The sequence below is a fragment of the Scyliorhinus torazame genome, chromosome 18 (assembly GCF_047496885.1).
Source record: "Scyliorhinus torazame isolate Kashiwa2021f chromosome 18, sScyTor2.1, whole genome shotgun sequence".
In the NCBI taxonomy this organism is placed as follows: Eukaryota; Metazoa; Chordata; class Chondrichthyes; order Carcharhiniformes; family Scyliorhinidae; genus Scyliorhinus; species Scyliorhinus torazame.
In genome coordinates this window covers 72615811-72638178 of record NC_092724.1, presented here as the reverse complement: position 1 = coordinate 72638178, position 22368 = coordinate 72615811, and the positions used below count along the sequence as shown (strand labels likewise).

The window sequence follows — 22368 nt, the reverse complement described above, 5'->3', positions numbered from 1 at the left end:
ACCGGGTTTGAAATATACAACAAAAGGTCGGTGGCGTACAGGGACACCCTATACTCTACCCCACCCCACTTATCTGAGCTCCTCAGCGCAATGGCCAAGTGCTCTATCGCCAGTGCAAACAAAAGGGAGAACATGGGACATATAGGATTGTTCCCCTATGCAGCTGAAAATATCCCGAGCTCACCTCATTCGTACGTACACTCGCCTTTGGTTCCTTATATAACAATTTTATCCACGCCACAAAGTTAGGCCCAATCCCAAACCGTTCCAACACCGCAAACAAATAACTTAACTGATACCCGATCAAACACCTTTCCCGCATCCAGCACTGCCCCCACCTCCTGTTTCCGTTCCCCCCCCCTCCCTTCTGATGGGGGGAGCACCACATTTAGCAAGCACTGCACATTCAAGGATAACTGCGTACCCTTTACAAACCCCGTCTGATCCTCTCCAACCCGAAGGAAACACTCCTCCAGCCTAAGCGCCAACACTAAAGCATCCACGTTTAACAGGGATATTGGCCGATACGACCCACATTGCACTGGATCCTTATCCTTTTTTAACAAAAGCTAAATAGGTGCCTGTCCCATTGTCTCCAGAAGCGCCCTCAAACATCTCCTCCAACAGCACGCCAGCTGAGAACTTCTTATAAAATTCCACCGGGAACCCATCCGGCCCTGGTGTTTTACTCGTTTGCATTTTTCCTGTCACTATCTGAACCTCCTCAATCCCCACTGGCTCCTCCAACCTTGCCCTATCCTCCTCTTCCAGTGCATCTACAGTTCCTTTATGCGTAGGATTTTCCCACGCTATAGTGGGATTTTCTGCATACTTCCTATCAGCTTCCAAATTTTGTCTACCAGCTGCTGCCACTCCTCTTGCCTCCCCATCCACCTGCGCTTTATATGAGATGATCTTGCTCCTTACCACCACCTTCAACGCCTCCCATACCACCAACGTCAAGACCTCCATATTTTTATTGAACCCCACATAATTGTCAATCACCTTTGCCATCCGCATATAAAAACCCGGACCCACTAGCAGCCTCTCTCCATCCTCCATGCGGCCTCTGTGCAGGCCCCTTCACCAAGACCACATCCACCAGGTGTGGAGTGTGATCTGAAATAATGATCACCGAGTATTCAGCTTTCCTCCCCCCGGACAACAACAACCTCCCCATAATAAAGAAATCAATCCTTGAACAGACATTATGCACTGGTGAGAAAAAGGAATACTCTCTACCCCCTGGATGTAAAAACCGCCACAGGTCCGCTCCTTCATCTTCTTCATAAACACTGCCAATACCCTCAATCTCTCCAAAAGGGGTCAATGAGCACGGCTTAGATCGATCCATCTTTGGATGCAACACTGTGTTGAAATCCCCACCTAAAATTCACTGATGCGAGTCCAGGCTTGGGATGGCCGTCAACATCCTCTTTTTTAAAAATATAAATTAAGGGGCAATTTAGCGTGGCCAATCCACCTAGCTGCACATCTTTGGGGTATTGGGGTGAGATCCACGCAGACACAGTGAAAATGTGCAAACTCCACACGGACAGTGAGGCAACGGTGCTGACCACTGGGCCACCTTGCTACCCAACATCCTCTTCATTAACCCACATCATCCCAATTCAGGGCACACACAACAACACCATCAACCTCCCCTCCAAAATGCCCATTATTATAACATATCTGCCCCCCGACCGGGGAGCCAGTTCCACCATTTAACTAGATCATGGCTGATCATCTACCTCAACATCGTCTTCCTAAACATTTCCTGTATCCTTTGGTGTCATTGGCACCTAGAAATCTATTGACCTCTGCTTTGAACACGCTCCAAAGATTCACCACCCTCTGTGTTAAGAAATTCCTCCCCGTCTGTGCCTTAAATGGGCAACCCCATACTCTTTAGATTCTGTCCTCTGGTCTTAGACTCTCCCACAAGAGGTCACATTCTCTCAGCATCTATCCTGGCAAGAACCCTGACAATCCTATATGTCTCAATAAGATCACCGCTCATTCTTCTAAACTCCAATGAGTACAGGCTCACCTACTTAACGTCCCTTCATAAGAAAATCCCTCCATTCTCTGGATCAACCGAGTGAACTTTCTTTGGATTGCCTCCAATACCAGTATATCTTTTAGATAAGGGGACAAAAACTGTTCACAGTATTCCAGGTGTGGTCTAACTAGTGCTTTGTACAGTTTTAGCAAGACTTCCATATTTTTATACTCCATTCCCTTAGAAATAAAGGTGAACATTCCATTTACTTTCCCTATCACCCGCTGAACTTGCATGCTAGGTTTTTTGACATTTATGCATGAGGACCCCAAATCCGTGCTGTAGCTTTCTGCAGTCTTTCTCCATTTAAGTACTCCGCTCCTTTATTCTTCCTACCAAAGTGCATAACTTTTTATTTTCCTGCGTTATATTCCATTATATGTTTTTGCTTACTCACCTAACCTGTTTATATGCCTCTGTAGACTCTTTGTGTCATCTTCACCGCTTGCCTTCCCGTCTATTTTTGTGCAAACTTATCAATAGTATGTTCACGTCCCTCGTCCAAGTCATTTTATATATAGCACTAATACCTGTGGCACTCTTGCAATCCTGAAAATGCGCCTCTTATCCCAACTTTCTGTCTTCTATCAATTAGCCAAAGCTCTATCCTGCGAATAAACTACCCAACACCTTTAACTTATTAAATAGTATTTTGTGCGGTACCTTGCCGAATGCTTCTTGGAAATCTAAGTTATTACATCTTCTGGCCCCCCCTATCTATCCTGCTTGTTACCCCCTCAAAGAATTCCAATAAATTTGTCAGGCATAATTTCCCTTCTTGAAGCCGTACTGACTCTGTTTGATTATATTATGCCTTTCTAAATGCTCTGTTATTACATACTTTATAATGGACTCTAACATTTTCCCAATAACAGATGTTAAACTGACTGGCCTATAGTTACCTGTTTTTTTTTTGTCTCCCTCCCTTTATGCTTAAGGGTGTTACATTGGCAATACTTTGCCAATTTAGCAATACAGGCCTAGTCTCCTCAATCGCACCTCGTAGGACAATCCTGCCTAGCAAACATTCACTGCACTCCCTCTATGGCAAGTATATCCTTCCTTGGATAAGGAGACCAAAATTGCACACACTAATCCAGGTGCGGTCTCATATACCTTCAGCAAGATATCTTTACTCCTATTCTCAAATTCTCTTACAATAAAGGCTTGCATACCATTTGCCGTCCAAATTTCTTGGTGCACCTGCATGCTACTTTTCAGTGACTCATGAACAAGGACATCCAGATGCCTTTGTACATCCAACACTTTCCAGTCTCTCAGCTTTTTAAAAGTTACTCTGCCTTTCTGTTCTTCTACCAAAATGGATAACCTACCATTTTTCTGCATTAAATTCCATCTGCCATGTTCTTGCCCACTTAGTCTGTCTAAACCACTTTGTGTCCTCTTCGCAACTCACATTCCCACCTACTTTTGTATCATTAGTAAAACTGGAAATATTACAATAAATATTACAATTGGTCCCCACATCCAAATCATATAAAAGCAAATTATTGTGGATGCTGGAATCTGAAACCAAAGAGAAAAAGCTGGAAAATCTCAGCAGGTCTGGCAGCATCTGTAGGGAGAGAAAAGAGCTAACGTTTTGAGTCCAGATGACCCTTTGTCAAAGCTAAAGGACAGAGAAAGTGGGAAATATTTATACTGTGGAGTGAGAGAATGAAAGATGAGTCAAAGCCACAGAAACCAAGGGAAAGATTGCTAATGGCAGTCTCCAGAGAGAATAAAGGCCAAACAGCAGAGAAACTAACATTAGAGGGTAAACTGTGACATGTAGATGTGGGGGGAGGGGGAGGGGAAGGGGAAAGCAAAGGGGAGAAAAGGTAAGGAAAGGGGGGATAAGATAGGAGGGGGGGGGGGGTATATATGTAAAGAAAGACCAGAAAGCAAGTTAAAATGAAATGGGAAGAAAACAAAGGGGTCGAGGTGGGATAGAGCTAATCATCTGAAGTTGTTGAATTCGATGTTGAGACCAGAAGATGAGATGTTGTTCCTGAGAGCAGCAGGGTAGCACAGTGGTTAGCACTGTTGCTTCACAGTGCCAGTGTCCCAGGTTCAATTCCCGGCTTGGGTCACTGTGCGGAGTCTGCACGTTCTCCCTGTGTCTGTGTGGGTTTCCTCCGGGTTCCTTCCACAGTCCAAAGATGTGCAGGTTAGGTGGATTGGCCGTGCTAAATTGCCCTTGGTGTCCAAAAATGTTAGGTAGGGTTACTGGGTTACAAGGATAGTGGAGGAGTGGGTGTTAAGTGGGGTGCTTTTTTCCAAGGGCTGGTGCAGACTCGATGGGCCGAATGGGCTCATTCTGCACTGCAAATTCTATGTTCTATGTTCCTCCAGTTTGCATTGAGCTTCACTGGAATATTGCAGCAGGCCAAGGACAGACATGTGGGCATGGGAGCAGGGTCTTGTGTTAAAATGGCAAGCAACGGGAAGGTCAGGGTCCTAAATGAGCACAGACCGAAGGTACTCAGCAAAGCGATCACCCAGTCTGCGTTTGGTCTCTCCGATATAGGGGAGACCACATTGGGAGCAGCGAATACAATAGACCAAATTGGAAGAGGTGCAAGTGAAACGCTGCTTAACCTGGAATGAGTGTTTTGGGTCTGGATGTTAAGCATAGAAGCGGTGAAGGGGCAGGTGTTACACCTTCTGCGATTGCATGGGAAGGTGCCATGGGGGATGGGAGAGGTGTTGGGTATGGTGGAGGAGTGGACTAGATTTTTCTCAGAGGAAATGGTCTCTACGGGATGCTGACAGAGGGATTGAAAGGAAGATGTGTTTGGTGGTAGTTGGCGAAAATCCAAATCATAAGTTGTGAATAGCCAAGCCCTAAGCACTGATCCTTGCAGTACCCCGCTCGTCACAGCCTGCCGAACTGAGAATGGCCCGTTTACCCCTACTCACTATTTTCTGTTCATTAACCAATCCTCAATCCACATCAGTATATCGAAAGCCTTCTGAAAATCCAAATGGATCTCCCTGCTGGTTACATCCTCAAAAAAACTCCCAACCAGTTTGTCAGACATTATTTTCCTTTCATAATTCATGTTGACTCTGCCCAATCCTACCATTTATTTTCTAAGTGCCCAGTTATCACATCCTTTATAATAGATTCTAACGTTTTCCCCTACTACAAATGTTAGACTAACATTAAGGGTGGCACAGTGGTTAGCATTGCTGCCTCACAGCGCCAGGGACCTGGGCTCAATTCTGGCCTTGGGAGACTGTATGTGTGGCCGATGGAGTTTGCACTTTCTCCATGTGTCTGCGTGGGTTTCCTCCGGGTGCTCCGGTTTTCTCCCACAGTCCAAAGATAGGTAGGTTAGGTGGAGTTGGGCAGCACGGTGGCACAGTGGTTAGCACTGGGACTGCGGCGCTGAGGACCCAGGTTCAAATCCCGGCTCTGGATCACTGTCCGTGTGGAGTTTGCACATTCTCCCTGTTTTGCGTGAGTTTCACCCCCACAACCCAAAGATGTGCAGGTTAGGCAGATTGGCCACGCTAAATTGCCCCTTAATTGGGGAAAAATAATAATTGGGTACTCTAAATTTATTTTTAAAAATTTAAATTAAAAAAAAAAAAAAGGTTAGCTGCGGTTACGCGGATAGGGTGGGGGAGTGGGCCACGGTAGGGTATTGGACCTAGTTAGGGTATTCTTTCAGAGGGTCGTACAAACTCGATGGGTGAATGGCCTTCTTCAGCACTGTAGGAATTCTATGGATCTATTTTATAGTTCTATCTGTAGTTCGCAGTTTTCTCTCTCTCTCTCTCTCTCTCTCCCTCGCTACCTTCCAATCTGCAAGAACTGTTTCAGAATGAACAGAATTTTGAAAGATGATTACCATCCATGATCTCTACAGCTACCACTTTCGACAGTCTGGGACGTATATCATCAGGTCCAAGAGATTTATCAACTTACAGCCCCATTAATTTCTCCAGCACTACTTTATTGCGAATACTAATTTCTTTCAATTTCTCAATCTCGCTGGTACTTTGGCTCCTCAACATTTCAGGAAGTTTTTTGTATTTTCCCCTGTGAAGACAGGCACGCATTATTTGTTTAGTTTCTTTGCCAGTTATTCCCCATTATAAAATCTCCTATCTCACCCTGTGGTGAGCCCACATTTGTGTTTGCTAATCTTTTCCTTTTTACAGTCAGTTTATATGTTCCTTGCCTGTTTGTTTTCATATTCTATTTTCTCTTTATCAATTTCTTGATCTTCCTTTGCTGAATTTTAAAAAGTGCCCCCAATGAGGCTTACTACTGCTCTTTGACATCTTTATGAAATGAAAATCGCTTATTGTCACAAGTAGGCTTCAAATGAAGTTACTGTGAAAAGCCCCGAGTCGCCACATTCTGGCGCCTGTTCGGGGAGGCTGGTTGGAATTGACCCGTGCTGCTGGCCTGCCTTGGTCTGCTTTCAAAGACAGCGATTTAGCCATGTGCTAAACCAGCCCCTATATCGCCTTCTTCCGTTGATCTAATAGGATCTCTAACGTGTCTTGTTAGCCATGATTAGATCATTTTCTTGCTGTCATTTTGTGCCTGAGGAAATGGAAATTTGTTGTAAACCATGTATTAATTCTTTACATGCTATCCATTGCATGTCTACTGGCATACATTTTAATGTAGTTTCCCAATCTATAACCAACTTGCCCCTCATATATTTGTTGTTCGCTTTGTTTAGATTAAAGACCCTAATTTCAGTTTCTGATCTACCTTTGAGGCCTTTCCAACTTTTCATCAGAACACTACATTCACAAATTGATTTGGGGCATTTTATTTCTAGAAACAAATTCCAGCACTTCATCGCAGGAGAGGGGCGATTCCAGCACTTCATCGCAGGAGAGGGGCAATTCCAGCACTTCATCGCGGGAGAGGGGCGATTCCAGCACTTCATCGCAGGAGAGAGGCGATTCCATCACTTCATCGCAGGAGAGAGGCGATTCCATCACTTCATCGCAGGAGAGAGGTGATTCCAGCACTTCATCGCAGGAGAGAGGCGATTCCATCACTTCATCGCAGGAGAGAGGCGATTCCATCACTTCATCGCAGGAGAGAGACGATTCCATCACTTCATCGCAGGAGAAAAGTGATTCCAGCACTTCATCTCAGGAGGAAATAGATCCGGACCATCTTGATGCTGTGTCCGTGGGGGTTATCGCTCTGATCGGCAGGTTTCTTTTTGTTGCTTGTCTTGAAAAAGCACGATAAAGGTTTAAGAATCTTAAGAATAATTTCTACTTCAGGGAGTTGTGTGGTGCAGTGGAGTAAATTATTCCCATTTCAAAATTACTACTCTGCATGTTGAACTTAGTGTGGGCTTAGATACAGGGAGCAGAGGTTTGGATGAGGCACCGAGGTATAATGGGAGGGCAGTCAAGAGTGATTGAATGTGCAGATAACCAAGATATGGATGAGAGTTTTAGCAGAGCAGGGCTAGAGATGAACAATAATACAAAGGTGGATGTGGGAAGTTTGGGGTAAGGGTCGGAAGCTCAGCGCGGGGTCAAATACGACAGAAAAGATTCTGAGGGAACTTGACAGGGTGGATACTGAGAGGATGTTTCCTTTGTAGGAGAATCTTGAACTAGGGGGCACAGTATGAAGATAAGTGGTCCCCATTTGACTATTAGGAAGAATTCTTTTCCTGAGGGTTACTAGTCTGGAACTCTATTCCCCAGAGAACGTTAGAGGCTGGTCATTGAATATATTCACAGCTGAGCTAGACAGATCTTTGATCTACAAGGGAGTCGAGGGCAATTGGGGACAGGCAGGAAAATGGAGTTAAGGCCACAATCAAATCAGCCATGATCATATTAAATGGTGGAGCAGGGCCAAATTACACTCCTATTTCTTATGTTACTTTAGTAAACTGTCTGATTCAGTCTGAAGCAATAGCCAGGAAAATACGTTTTCTGCCTGCAATAATTGTAGGTTTTTTCAGACTTGGAGACACTTATCTTATTATAACTTGAGGAAACTTTAAGTGCACTTAAGGCTTGAGTTATAGAGCTGATTTTAAGCACGGAAGATGAAATGTGGAACATGATCATAACCTTTCTGAACAGGGTGTGTAGATAATTTGGGTCATGTTGAGATCAAAAAGGAGGAGGTATTGGGAGGTTTGAAAAACATTACGGTAGACAAGTCCCCAGGGCCTGATGGGATATACCCCAGAATACTGAGAGAGGGAAGGGAGGAAATTACTGGGGCCTTGAGAGAAATCTTTGTATCCTCAATGGCTACAGGAGGTCCCAAAGGATTGGAGAAGAGCCAATGTTGTTCCTTTAATCCAGGTAACTACAGGCCGGTGAGCCTTACGTCAGTGGCAGGGAAATTATTGGAGAGGATTCTTCGAGACAGGACTTACTCCCACTTGGAAATAAGTGGACATGTTAGCGAGAGACAACATGGTTTTGTTTGTTGGAGAGAATTCTCAGGGACAGGATTGATACCAATTTGGAAACAAATGAGACTCATTAGCGATAGACAGCATAGCTTTGTGAAGGGGAGGTAGTGCCTCACTTACTTGATCGAGTTTTTTTGAGGAGGTGACAAAGATGATTGATGAAGGTAGGGCAGTGGATGTTGTCTACATGGACTTCAGTAAAGTCTTTGACAAGTGGAGCTGAGTCCACAAAAGATCAGCCATGATCTCATTGAATGATGGAGGCCTGCTCCTAGTTCTTATGTTCTTATGTCCTCATGGCAGACTGGTACAGAGGGTGAAGTCGCACAGGATCTGAGGTGAGCTGGCAAGATGGGTACAGAACTGGTTCGGTCATAGAAGACAGAGGGTAGCAATGGAAGGGTGCGTTTCTCAATGGTGGGCTGTGACTACGGATGTTCCTCAGGGATCAGTGCTGGGACCTTTGCTGTTTATAATATATATAAATGATTTGGAGGAAAATGTAACTGGTTTGATTATGAAGTTTGCGGACGACATCAAAGGTTGGTGGAATTGTGGATAGCGATGAGGACCGTCGGAGGATACAGCAGGATATATGCATTTTGGTGAGGTAGGGAATATACAGTGAATGGTAGAACCCTCAAGAGTATTGATAGGCAGAGGGACCTGGGTGCACAGGTCCACAGGTCACTGAAAGTGGCAACGCAGGTGGAGAAGGTAGTCAAGAAGGCATATGGCATGCTTGACTTCATCGGCCGGGGCATTGAGTTTAAAAATTGGCAACACATGTTGCAGCTTTTTACAACCTTAGTTAGTTAGGTGCACTTAGAATATAGTGTTCAATTCTGGTCGCCACATTACCAGAGAGATGTGGAGGCCTTGGAGGGGGTGGAGAAAAGATTTACCAGGATGTTGCCTGGTATGGAGGGCATTAGCTATGAGAGGTTGGAGAAACTTGGTTTGGTCTCACTGGAATGACGGAGGTTGAGGGGTGACCTGATAGAGGTCTACAAAATTATGAGGGGGCATGGACAGAGTGGATCGTCAGAAACTTTTTCCCAGGGCGGAAGAGTCAATTACTAGGGGGCATAGGTTTAAAATGCGAGGGGAAAAGTTCAAAGGAGATGTACGAGGTAAGTTTTTTACACAGAGGGTAGTGGGTGCCTGGAACCCGCTGCCGGAGGTGTTGGAAGCAGGGACGATAGTGACTTTTAAGGGGTGTCTTGACAAATACATGAATAGGATGGGAATAGAGGGATATGGTCCCCGGAAGGGTAGGAGGTTTTAGTTCAGATGGACAGCATGGTCGGTGCAGGCTTGGAGGGCCAAAGGGCCTGTTGCTGTGCTGTGATTTTCTTTGTTCTTTGGTATGCAAAGGGAGCGACAGTCTTTCAATTTTCCTTTTGATGTAACAGGAGGATGGGATGGATGGGAAGTAAAATTCTCAGCATACCTTTCTGCTGGTTCTGCACGCTCAGAATGGATAAGCCTGGGGTGCACGTCTATTTTTTTGATGTATTTTCTTTCTTTTCTTCACCTGCCTACAGTGATCCTGATTGGAATTGTAATGTGTTGTGCTGCCATGCATTGGAGAATGATACTCGGGCATGTTAAAATCTCACGCTGCTATTCTCCTGTCCAACTCGATGCAGAGAATTCGATGATCTGCAATGGACAGAGAATGGATTCCGTTTCTCAGCAGTAAGTTTTGCCTCAACAGTATTAAGATTGTAGTCAGTTTATGTTTCCCATTGCAGTAACTTATCCAGTAGCATGAATCCATTCCGAGACAAAGGCAGACACTGACCAGTTTTTTTTAATAAACATTTTATTGAGGTATTTTTGGTTATACAACAACGACAAAATAAACAATGTACATGAGTCTATAAACATAGTGCAAAAAGCCTGCTTCCTCCTTTACAAGTCCCACCTTTATTAACCCCTACTCTAAGCTAAACTAACCCCACCCTTTCTGCTGACGATTAATTTTCTGCAAAGAAGTCGACGAACGGTTACCACCTCCGGGCGAGCCCTAACAGTGACCCTAACCTCAAGGTGAACTTGATTTTCTCCAGACAGAGAAAGCTAGCCATGTCAGATAGCCAGGTCTCCGACTTCAGGGGCTTTGAGTCCCTCCAAGCTAATAGTATCCGGGCTACCAGGGAAGCAAAGGCCAGAACGTCTGCCTCTTTCTCCTCCTGGATTACCGGATCTTCCGACACCCTGAAAATCGCCACCTCCGGACTCGGTGCCAGACACTGACACAGTTGAGAATGTAACCAGGCAATTAACAGGGGGCATACATCTCCCTACTGTGCATCCAGTAGTGGGATATGGCCCCAAACAAAACATTTAACTCCCATGGTGACTCCCTGAATCCAGCCACCCTTTTGAGGAATAACTGCAGAGACAAGAGGCACTTTGCAGAAGCAGGGATTATCGGAAAATAGCACTTGCACATCTTGGGTCCTTCATATCTTTAGAACATCCTGAAGTGCGTTACAGCCACTGAAGTGCTTTTGAAATATCACCGTTATAATGTAAGCAAGACATCAGTCAATTTTCCTACAAAGACATGGGGCGTCATTCTCCGACCCCCCGCCGGGTCGGAGAATGGCCGTTGGCCACCGTGAATCCCGCCCCCGCCGAAGTCTCCGAAGGGAGAAAAGTCGGCGGGGCGTTAATGGCGCCGCTGCCGCGGAGAATGTCACGGGTCTGCGCAAGGCAGCCGATTTTCGGCTTGCCGATATTCTCCCTTCCGGATGGGCCGAAGTCCCGTCGACGTGATGACCGTTCACGTCGACGTGAATCAAACCTCCTTTTCATCGGCGTGACCCGGTGCTCCAGGCTCACGCCGACCAGCGAGGAGCTGAGTGACGGCCTGGGGGGTTGGCTCTGGGCAGGAAATGGCGTGGCCGCAGACTGATTGCCTGAGGAGAGGTGTGTCTCGGCTTGTGTGTGTGTGCGGCGGGGGGGGGGGGGGGGGTGGTTAGAGTAGGCTGGGCTCCGGGGGAGTGCCGGGAGGGGGTCCGTGCCGGGGTGGAGGTTGGGGGTTGTGGAGGGGGTCCGTGCCGGGGTGGAGGTTGGGGAGGGGGTCCGTGCCGGGGTGGAGGTTGGGGAGGGGGTCCGTGCCGGGGTGGAGGTTGGGGAGGGGGTCCGTGCCGGGGTGGAGGTTGGGGGGGGGGGGTCCGTGCCGGGGTGGAGGTTGGGGGGGGTCCGTGCTGGGGTGGAGGTTGGGTGTTGGGGAGGGGGTCCGTGCCGGGATGGAGGTTGGGGGGGGTCCGTGCTGGGGTGGAGGTTGGGGGGGTCCGTGCTGGGGTGGAGGTTGGGGGTTGTGGAGGGGGTCCGTGCCGGGGTGGAGGTTGGGGGGGGTCCGTGCTGGGGTGGAGGTTGGGGGTTGTGGAGGGGGTCCGTGCCGGGGTGGAGGTTGGGGGGGGGGGTCCGTACTGGGGTGGAGGTTGGGGGGGTCCGTGCTGGGGTGGAGGTTGGGGATTGTGGAGGGGGTCCGTGCCGGGGTGGAGGTTGGGGGGGGTCCATGCTGGGGTGGAGGTTGGGGGTTGGGGAGGGGGTCCGTGCCGGTGTGGAGGTTGGGGGGGGGGGTCCGTGCCGGGGTGGAGGTTGGGGAGGGGGTCCGTGCTGGGGTGGAGGTTGGGGGTTGGGGAGGGGGTCCGTGCCGGGGTGGAGGTTGGGGAGGGGGTCCGTGCCGGGGTGGATGTTGGGGAGGGGGTCCGTGTCGGGGTGGAGGTTGGGGGGGGGGGTCCGTGCTGGGGTGGAGGTTGGGGAGGGGGCCGTGCCGGGGTGGGTGATGGGAGGGCAAATGAGTTGGTCCACCTGGCCAGGTGCCAGCCTCCAACAGTTGGACCCATGCGGTCCATGCCACCTGGCTGGGGGGAGGAGGGGATATGGGCAATGATGACATGTCGTCGTTCCCCTCCCCCCCCACCAGGCCGTCATGTTTTCAGACCATCCAGCGATGTTGGCCGCCGTGGTGGCAGCCGCTCATGTCTATGTTGCCCTGGATGAGGAGGAGGAGGAGGAGGAGGACCGTGCCAGAGAGGCGGCGCAGGCTGCCGCAGAGGGGCAGGCGGCAGCCGCCCAGGCTGGAGGGACACCTGACCGACAGGACGAGGAGGGGGAGGAGGACGTCGCGGCCCACGGCAACGGAGGCACCCGAGGGCGCCCCGTGTGTACCGGCCCCGGCACATACCAGGACCTCACGGACCGGGAATGCAGGAGGAGACTCCGGATGAGCCGGGAAACCGTGGCACACATCTGCCACCTGCTGGCACACCTGTCACCGCGTGGCACTGGCGGGGGACACCCTCTCCCCGTGTCCGTCAAGGTTACGGTGGCCCTGAACTTTTATGCAACGGGGTCATTCCAGGCACCGAGTGGGTACCTGTCCGGCATATCGCAGACATCGGTGCACCGGTGCATCCGGGCAGTGACAGATGCCCTTTATGCCATGGCGCACCGCTACATCCGCTTCCCCGTGGACCGGGCCAGCCAAGATGCCCGGGCCGTGGGCTTCTCTGCCATTGCCGGGTTCCCCATGGTCCAGGGCGCGATCGATGGGATGCACGTCGCCGTGCGGCCACCTGCAGATTACAGGGCCGTGTTCACTAATAGGAAGGGGACCTATTCGATGAACGTACAGGTGTTCTGCGACCACCGCATGATGATCCTGCACGTCTGCGCCCGTCACCCAGGCAGTGTACACGACTCATTCGTGTTGTCGCGGTCATCCATCCCCGGCATGTACGAGGGACGCCATCCCCGGCTGAGGGGCTGGTTGCTGGGCGACAGGGGCTACCCATTGCGATCGTGGCTGATGACGCCTATACGGAGGCCACGCAATGAGGCGGAGAACCGCTACAATGATGCCCATGTAGCGACAAGGGGAGTGATCGAAAGGTGCTTTGGCGTGCTGAAGATGCGTTTCAGGTGCCTGGACCTCTCTGGGGGCGCCCTCCAGTATCGGTCAGATAGGGTCGGCCGCATCATTGTGGTGTGCTGCGTCCTGCACAACATAGCCCAGCAGAGGGGCGATGTGCCGCAGGCAGAGGAGGGCGGAGTGGAGGAGCAGCAGGAAGAGGCCCAGTCCTCCCCAGATGAGGGGGATGGGGGCAATGGTCAGGGCAGACGGGGTAGACACAGACGGGTGGCTGTCCACCGTTACCGGCTGGCCCAGCGGGCACGGGACAGACTGATAGACGCCCGCTTCACTGACTAGATGGGCGTGGGAATCGGGTAGTATGGCCACAGACCGCACACCATGACAACAGCCGACCACCCACACCCCCCACCCATCCACCCACCCAGCACCCTCACCCCCCTCCCCAACCCCACACACCCCACCCGCATGCACACCACCCCCCCACCCCCAATTGCCGATCCACCGGCGGCACAACGGGCCGGGCTCACCCAGTTGCGGGTGGACGCGTGTCTATCGCAGGCCATGGAGAATGATTACAACCCGCCTCCGATGAGCTCCTGGCTCTACATCGTTGGACTATGTCTGACCCATGGCCACAGTACCACCATCCACCCGGACCATCCCTGCATGCGGCTGTGACACTGCAGCGCACGGTCCCGTCCTCTGCCCGGGGGATGTTGATGGCGGCCCAGGGGGAAGGGGGCAGACTCACCTGGGGCTGAGGTAAGACCACCCCTCACACACACACTTGCGCTCAACGTACATGACACCCCCGCACACTTTGGACAGAGCACAAAGGCAGCTTCGGTAGGTGTAACATTGACTTTAATAACCAAAGGAGTTCATGCACGTGCCCTAGCGCCTAAAACTCATCTGTGCCCTGCACCCGTGCCAACTTACTCAGTGTCTAATTGTTTGGCCTTACGGGCCCTTTGACTACGTCTACATGGTTCCCCAGACGGTACAGCAGAACTGGAGGTGGACTCCTGTGATTCCTGCCCTCTGACACTGGATCCCTTTGGCGGCCGTTTCCTGGGGCGTCCTGGCCTAGATGGGCCAGGCTGCGGCCCGGGCGACTGGGATGGCGAGCTGCCAGCCTGTCCTGCCCGTTGCCCACCCGATGCACCTGGGACGGAAGGGGGGGAGTCCGAGGTGTCGCGGTGTACCGGGACCTCCCCTACAGAGGGAGCCGGGACGGACCACACCACCTCCTCCTCCCTCGGGGTGCCCGATGGCCCCCAGGCCTCTACATGGGTGGGGGATGCGAACGGACTGGCCATCCGACGCGCCCCCGACATCTGGCGCTGCCAGTCCTGGAGGCCCGTGCTGGTATCGACAGGGGTCTGCAGGTTTGCAGCCATGGAGCCCAGGGGGTTGTCGAACCCTGTCTGCGACAGTGCGACGCCAGCTCGCACATGGCCACTGGCGCCGATGCCCTCAGCGATGGCCTGCTGAGACTGGGCCATGGCCTGCAGAGACTGGGCCATGGCCTGCAGAGACTGGGCTATGGCCTGCTGAGACTGGGCCATGGCCTGCTGAGACTGGGCCATGGCCTGCTGAGACTGGGCCATGGCCTGCTGAGACTGGGCTATGGCCTGCTGAGACTGGGCTATGGCGTTGAGCGCCTCTGCCATCTGGCGCTGGCACTGGCTCATGGCCTCCTGTGAGAGGGCAGCCATTTCCTGGGCCACAGACGCCGCCTGCACGGAAGGCCCCAGGCCTCGCAAACCGTTCCCCATGTCTGACACCGTCGCACCCATTGCCTCCACCGCGGACGCCATCCGTGCGGTGTCAGCCTGGGTGGCACGCATGACCGGGACCACTCCCAGCTCCTGGATGCGGGTGGACTCCTCCACCTGCGACCGCAGCCGCCGCAAGCCACCCGTCACCCTATTCGCTCGTCTCCGTGTCGGTGGTTGCATCGGATCTGTGTGGGTGTGGTAACTGCAGGAACCCGGGATCCATCTGGGCGGCAGATGTTCGCTTGGCCTGGGCTGCCCTCCGACCGCCCGGTCCCTCTGCTGCTCCTACCTCCACCTGCTGTACCGGGACGGCTGTGTTGTGCGCACCAGTGAGTGTACCAGACGCCTCATCACTAAAGTGCCCAACCGTGGTGAGTGTTTCTGCGATGGTGGAGGGTGTTGGCGACAGCAGTGGCGTTGTGTCGTGCTCTTCGTCCCACTCTGAGTCCATGGCACTTTGGGGTGGGGGTTCGTCTCCACCCATCCACTCTGAGTCACTGTCCGGTATTTCGTCTTCCCGGGTAGGGGTGTCCCGGGTAGTGCTGTCCCGGGTAGTGCTGTCCCGGGTAGTGCTGTCCCGGGTAGTGCTGTCCCGGGTAGTGCTGTCCCGGGTAGTGCTGTCCCGGGTAGTGCTGTCCCGGGTAGTGCTGTCCCGGGTAGTGCTGTCCCGGGTAGTGCTGTCCCGGGTAGTGCTGTCCCGGGTAGTGCTGTCCCGGGTAGTGCTGTCCCGGGTAGTGCTGTCCCGGGTAGTGCTGTCCCGGGTAGTGCTGTCCCGGGTAGGGCTGTCCCGGGTAGGGGTGTCCCGGGTAGGGGTGTCCCGGGTAGGGGTGTCCCGGGTAGGGGTGTCCCGGGTAGGGGTGTCCCGGATAGTGGTGTCCCGGGTAGTGGTGTCCTGGCTCGGATGTGACGGGGGCCTGTGGCTGCCCCCCTCATCGCTGGGTGGTCGCTCCCGCACGTGACGGGGGTGTCGTCTCCCTGTTGCTCCAGGTCTCTCCGTCTCCCGTGGTGTGCGAGAGGCATCCTGCGGGCGTCGCATGCTGGAGGGTCCGGGTCTCTCCGTCTCCCGTGGTCTCCGAGGGGCATCCTGCGGGCGTCGCATGCTGGAGGGTCCGGGTCTCTCCGTCTCCCGTGGTCTCCGAGGGGCATCCTGCGGGCGTCGCATGCTGGAGGGTTCGGGTCTCTCCGTCTCCCGTGGTCTCCGAGGGGCATCCTGCGGGCGTCGCATGCTGGAGGGTGCGGGTCTCTCCGTCTCCCGTGGTCTCCGAGGGGCATCCTGCGGGCGTCGCATGCTGGAGGGTGCGGGTCTCTCCGTCTCCCGTGGTCTCCGAGGGGCATCCTGCGGGCGGTCTGCATCTGCGGGGATGGGTGCCTGGACGTTTGGTCCTGCGATACACAATGAAGCATGCATGGTTAGACATCAGGCAGTAATCAGGTGATACGGGAGAGGGGGATATAGGGGAGGGGGGATATGGGGACGGGCTGTTGGTGGCTCACTTGCTCGTGGGGCCCCGACCTCTGCATCAGCAACCTCCCGGTCCTCAGGTCCGCCAGCCAGTTCCAGGGCCCTTTCCTCGTGTACGGTCAGTGGCCTCTCATCAGCGGGCCCTCCTCCAGTCCTCACATGCTCCCTGGTGTTGTGTGCGCGCTTCTCCTGTGGGGGGGGGGGGAGGGGGGGTGGTGGTGGCAGGGGTAAAAGGCAACAGTGTTAGGCAGGTATATGAATGCACGCCATCGGTTGCGCGTGCATTGCAGAGGTTAAGGTTAGGGCTGGATTCACTTGGGGATATGGGGGAGGGGGGATATGGGGGAGGGGGGACATGGGGGATATGGGGGATATGGGGGAGGGGGGAATATGGGGGAGGGGGGAATATGGGGGATATGGGGGAGGGGGGAATATGGGGGAGGGGGGAATATGGGGGATATGGGGGAGGGGGGAATATGGGGGAGGGGGGAATATGGGGGAGGGGGGAGTAGGGGGGAATATGGGGGAGGGGGGAGTATGGGGGATATGGGGGAGGGGGGGATATGGGGGAGGGGGGATATGGGGGAGGGGGGATATGGGGGAGGGGGGGATTTGGGGGAGGCTCACCCTGCCTGCTCTGACGAGGTCGTTCACCTTCTTGTGGCACTGGGTGCCTGTCCGTGGTGTTAGGGCCACAGCGGTGACGGCCTCTGCCACCTCCCTCCACAGACGCCGGCTGTGGCGTGGGGCAACTCTGCGGCCGTGCCCGGGATACAGGGCGTCCCTCCTCTGCTCCACCGCATCCAGGAGCGCCTCCACATCGCGTGACTCGAACCTCGGGGCTGAGCGACGGCCAGCCATCAAGTCGGGTGTTGCGGTCGGCTGTTCCGGTCGGGTGGGGGGGAGCTGCGCGGCCTTATGAGCCGTCACGCCGTGCAGCGCGTATGACGCTGCACGGCGTGAACCACTGCGCAAGCGCGGATCCCGTTACGTCGCTGCTAGCCCATTTCGGGCCGCAGACTATCGGCCCATTTTTATGACGTGACGCAAGTGGGATTTGCGCCGTTTTTTGCGCCGATCGGCGGACTTTCCGCCGATAACGGAGAATTTCGCCCATGGTTTTACATCTCATCCAATAGCAACATGTCATTCGACTGTACAGCACTCCAGGCACTGCACTGAGCTGTCAACATAGATTCTGTGTTCAAGTCTCTGAAATGGGGCATGAATCTAACACCTTCTGACTTGGGGGAGGATGATACCCACAATGGGTGAACTCTTCCAATTTTGAAGGTATTGGTTTATCTTAAGCCATCACAATAATCTGATTTGATTTTGAATTTTACAGATAAATGGAAAGTTAACAGATTTTAGACCCAATTTCTGGTTACTAACACATGAGCAGCATTTAGTTAAAATGATGGAAGCAAGGACAATTGAACTGAGATCTGAGAAATAGTGAGATTTTTTTTAAAACTAGATGTGGCGGAATTGCATTGCAGATGTGTCAGTGTTGGAGATGACAATCAATGAAGACTTCTTAATGAATCTGCTCATCTGATGCTGATTTGTCTTCACAGGTCTTTGCTATAGCACAAAGAGGAACAGGTCTGACGTGTTCCATTGGCAGTGCAGGATTTCCAATTCCAGTAGAGATTCCTGTGGTCAGTGCTGTTGGTGAAATGCAGCCTTATGATCGGTTAATAATTCATTTTATTGCTCAGGGCATCGGTTATGTATTTATTTATAAAGTTTGGTTACTATTTGTGGGAAGTATTGTTTTGATGCAAAGGAAGTGTGTCCAAAAAATGGTTCCAATATTCCAAAAGAGTACCCATCAGGAACCTCACCGGCAATGATGGCAATGGGACATAGGCAGGAACTGTCATTAAACATACAAGCCTTCCATCTGCCAGCATACCTTATTACCCCAAACTACAAGCTGCGACCAGAGAGATTTGGAATTTCTTGGACACGTTCCCAAAGTATTGACTCCATAAAAATTCTGTATGGGTATTGATTAAAATTGAAGATGATATTTGCCATAGAACTCAGGTATGAATTGGAATTTCTTCAATCATTAATCTTTTAATTTATTGACAGTTAGGGGGTGTTGTCCTCTTATTTCCCTGTTTGTGGCCAATTTGGTTCTGTAATTCAGAGTAAGGTAAGCCTCTCTCGCATGGTTTAATGGCTAGAGATTCTTGGTGAGGATTTTGGAGGGTATTAATTGAAATTTCTTTCTCTGAATGTCCTGGGACATTAAGCTAAAAACCAACTACACATTAGCAGAGGAATATCTGAAGAGACATGCTTGGGGCATCCCTGCTCTGTACTATTGTCTTCAGATATTTAGTAATTTTAAATATCTCAACATATGTGATCTTGTAACCTTCACTAATGCCACAATCTTCAAACAATTTGAGACAATTTTATTTATTCTAAATTTTTTTGCTTTAAGATGAGAATAAATGTGAACTCGATGCTTGAAGGTGACTGAATTTCAGCACCATGAAGGAATTCAATTCCGAGAATTAATACTCTGCATAATCTGAAGGACAAGACCAGGATCTTCACTGCAGTGGGCAGGTTTAGTTGATACCTGGATTCGAAAGAGGAAAATGTCACAGCATCTGCCCACTGCTGCAGAAGTACTGGCAACAGTTCAAACTTAATGTCTCCGATCATCCTGCCTCTTTAGAGTGTTGGGGGTGAGGGATTAGAAAGGCTGTACAAATTCTCATAAAGTTTAACCTTGGAATTCTGAAACAGTTCAGCAGGTCAGTCAGCATCTGGAGAGTGAAACGGGGAGCTGTTCCAACAGTAAGAGGTAATTAAAGGGTTAACTAACGTACACTTTTATTTAAAAGTGGAAGTTGGTTCTAAGGTAGAAAAGTTCATCTCGGGGAGATGGGGAACTTCCAACCGAGATGGTGCTTCAAGATCATTGAAGAATCTGGAGGCCAGTTTTGAATCCCACTGACTGGAGTAGATGTTTTTCTCACCTTTAGTTTTGTTGGTTTGCCTTAGTTTTCAGTCTTGAAGAAGGGGTCTGAAACATTTAACCTTTTTTCTGGCATGTAACAAGCCTGTGCAGTTTTTTATACTGTACGATGAATTGACTTGAAAGCTTTTATTAAGCTAACTTATTCTTTACCAGTTTTCCAAGGTTTATTGAGTGGTTGATAAGAGTTTACAAGAATCAAATTGCAAGCTTTGCAAAATTGTCAATCGCTACAAATGGTCATTTGCCTGAGTATACCCTCCATGTGCTGTTTAATCTCCGGGAATTGCCTTAAAGTATATCATACACATCTAATCATTTGCTCACAAAGGTTAATTAATGAACAAACTGCATTCTGTCACAGGGCCTAATTCCTACTCACTATAAACAGGATGGGAAAATCACTGGAAGCATCAAGATGTCCTTTAGCTGGGTTACAGCTGGTGACTGTAGGGCTGACTCTCTGCCCCTGTCCAGAACAGTAGTTGCATTAAAACCCATTGGGACAGCCCACCCTATGTCTGACTTGAAGAACTGCACTGCAGTAAAGCTCATCCATATTCTTTGCACAGTATAAATAGCAGACGCACAATAAAGAAGCAGGACCATTTCCAGTAGAGAGTTATCGAACAAATACTGCCTGATACTTACACTCCAGTGTGTTTTTTATGTTTTGCTTCATCATTTACTTCCTGAATGCTAACCATGATAGTTTAGTTGTGTGAAGTGCAGGATGGATCAACTCCTGTAGCGGAGCTATTTGCGTCTTTTACATCACTGTGAATGACTGGCATCTTGGTTCCTGCCTTTAACTAGACTGCATGAAGTAGGCAATTAATTCTGATCAGTAGTTCTTAGAAAAGGACTGTCTCCTTGCTCGGAATATTTTTGATTTGATGTTTCCCTAGTTGTGGATAATTTTGTAGAACTGTATGTAATTGTGGCATCAGTTGTACAGTTAGTGTATTGCCAGTTAGAAAAGGGGTTTCAGTGTCTAACATGCTGGTGATCTGCACTGGCACCAAATTGCTAACAAAATACAGGGTTGTGTCTGTTTCAGAGCTGCTGATTCCAGCCATGTTCTCTCACACTTCCAACAAAGTGCCCCCTATGGAGATGGAGATGAAAGACCAGGGTCCATTTGCTTGAGTTGGATTTTAGCTTCTGCCACAAGCTAGCTGTGGACTAGTGTTCAGAGTTCTAGTCAATCCCCTCATCTTGATATGGGCTACATCAAATAAAAATGCAATTTTAAAAATATATATGCACCAGCCACACACTCCTTTTTAGTCACGTGTGTGTCCAGTGAAGTAAAGTGGATAATCTGATACACGTAAATCATTGGTGCCACGGTTATTCGTTGGCTTGCTCTTGACCTAATATCTTTTCCTAGCCATCTATCCATCTTCCCTGTGCTCTGCACTCCATAGGGTAACTTTAAACTTACTGCCGTTTATAGAGAGGCATCCAATTGCCAGCAGGAGTTGCTGACTATAATCAGGTGACTAATCCACATGGCCAATTTTATTTAGACTTTATAGAGTGCAAAATTCACTCCCAAAATCTCTGTCTACTCTGCCTGCTGTATCTTCCTCGCTTAACCTCTGAGCAAAACTGACATAGGACCTGATCTTTGGCTCTATTATATAAGCCAGCCACACAAATTGGATTCCGAGAATTAAGTTTGATAAACTGATTACACTGTAGTGTAAAAAAGAACTATTTGCTGCATACGCACACAATTCTGTTCCAGTATTGCACTTAAAACCATAAATTGTTCAATGAATCTAGTGAAATAGTGAACTGTTGATTATTGTGAAACTAGGAGATTGTTGTGTGTGAATTATCTCCTTGAATTCCTTGCACTGCTCAGTGGCCATATTCACAGCCTTTGCTTTTGACATTCTTTCCAACCAGGGAGAATGATTGAAATGTCAGCAATAAACAAGTTAAATGTACAGTGATGAAAATCTGGTCAGTTTTTATTACCTGAGTTGTTAATTGATTTAATAGTTGCTACTGGTGCCATTAACTGATTTACTCTGTAATAATTGAATTAAAACTCAAATGTGACATTGGATTAAATTGAATCTTATGGACCATTCTTTCCTGTGTCTGAGGGAGATGTCTTTGCTCCAGTGTGGTTTTTAACATTTTTTTTGTGGATTCCTGTCTGATTTAATCATCGATTCATTCTGCTATCAGTCATGACCTTGTTCAGTATGAATAGTTTATGGCCTAGGTTTTCTGAAAATCCACTAGCCAATATTCCCGTGGTTCTGGGGTAGAGTGGGTGCAAAGCTGTCATGAGAAATTACCCAGTAATACACTGCACTGTTTATCCCAATGAACTTTAGAGTCTCCTTTTCCTTTCCCGTTCTGATGTTGTAACTATGTTGGAGTTGTTATTTCTCAATTGTTATCTCAATTAATTTATATCTGAGAACTCTGACATTGCTTTTTCCATTGTTAAAACAAGAAATAGAAGCTAGGAATGCTTCCTTAATTCCCACTTAGACTGGGATAAAGGCAGTGTACACGGTCAATCTTTGGAAGCACCCAGTATTGTTGCATTAGTCCAAACTGTGTCTGTACCTCTGTTCCATCTGAAATGGTTCAATTTTCCTTCCTATACAAGGAATTAAAGAATAGTTACAATAGAATGCCAGGGCGGCACTGTGACACAGCGCTGAGGACCCGGGTGATTGTGTGGAGTTTGCACATTCTCCCC

The 22368-nt window shown here is 50.0% G+C and overlaps 1 protein-coding gene across 4 annotated transcripts in view; it reads left to right on the top strand.

The window, feature by feature from the left end:
* LOC140395297 (very low-density lipoprotein receptor-like) overlaps positions 1–21741 on the top strand; it is a 129307-nt gene extending 107566 nt beyond the window's left edge. For all 4 annotated transcript variants that reach the window (XM_072482893.1, XM_072482891.1, XM_072482890.1 and 1 more), the window contains 3 exons: positions 6871–7254; positions 10041–10194; positions 18214–21741. In XM_072482893.1, coding sequence (XP_072338994.1) covers positions 6871–7254; positions 10041–10194; positions 18214–18226 — 551 coding nt within the window. In that variant the 3' untranslated portion in view covers positions 18227–21741. The remainder of the gene's footprint in view (positions 1–6870; positions 7255–10040; positions 10195–18213) is intronic.
* Positions 21742–22368: the final 627 nt, after the last annotated feature.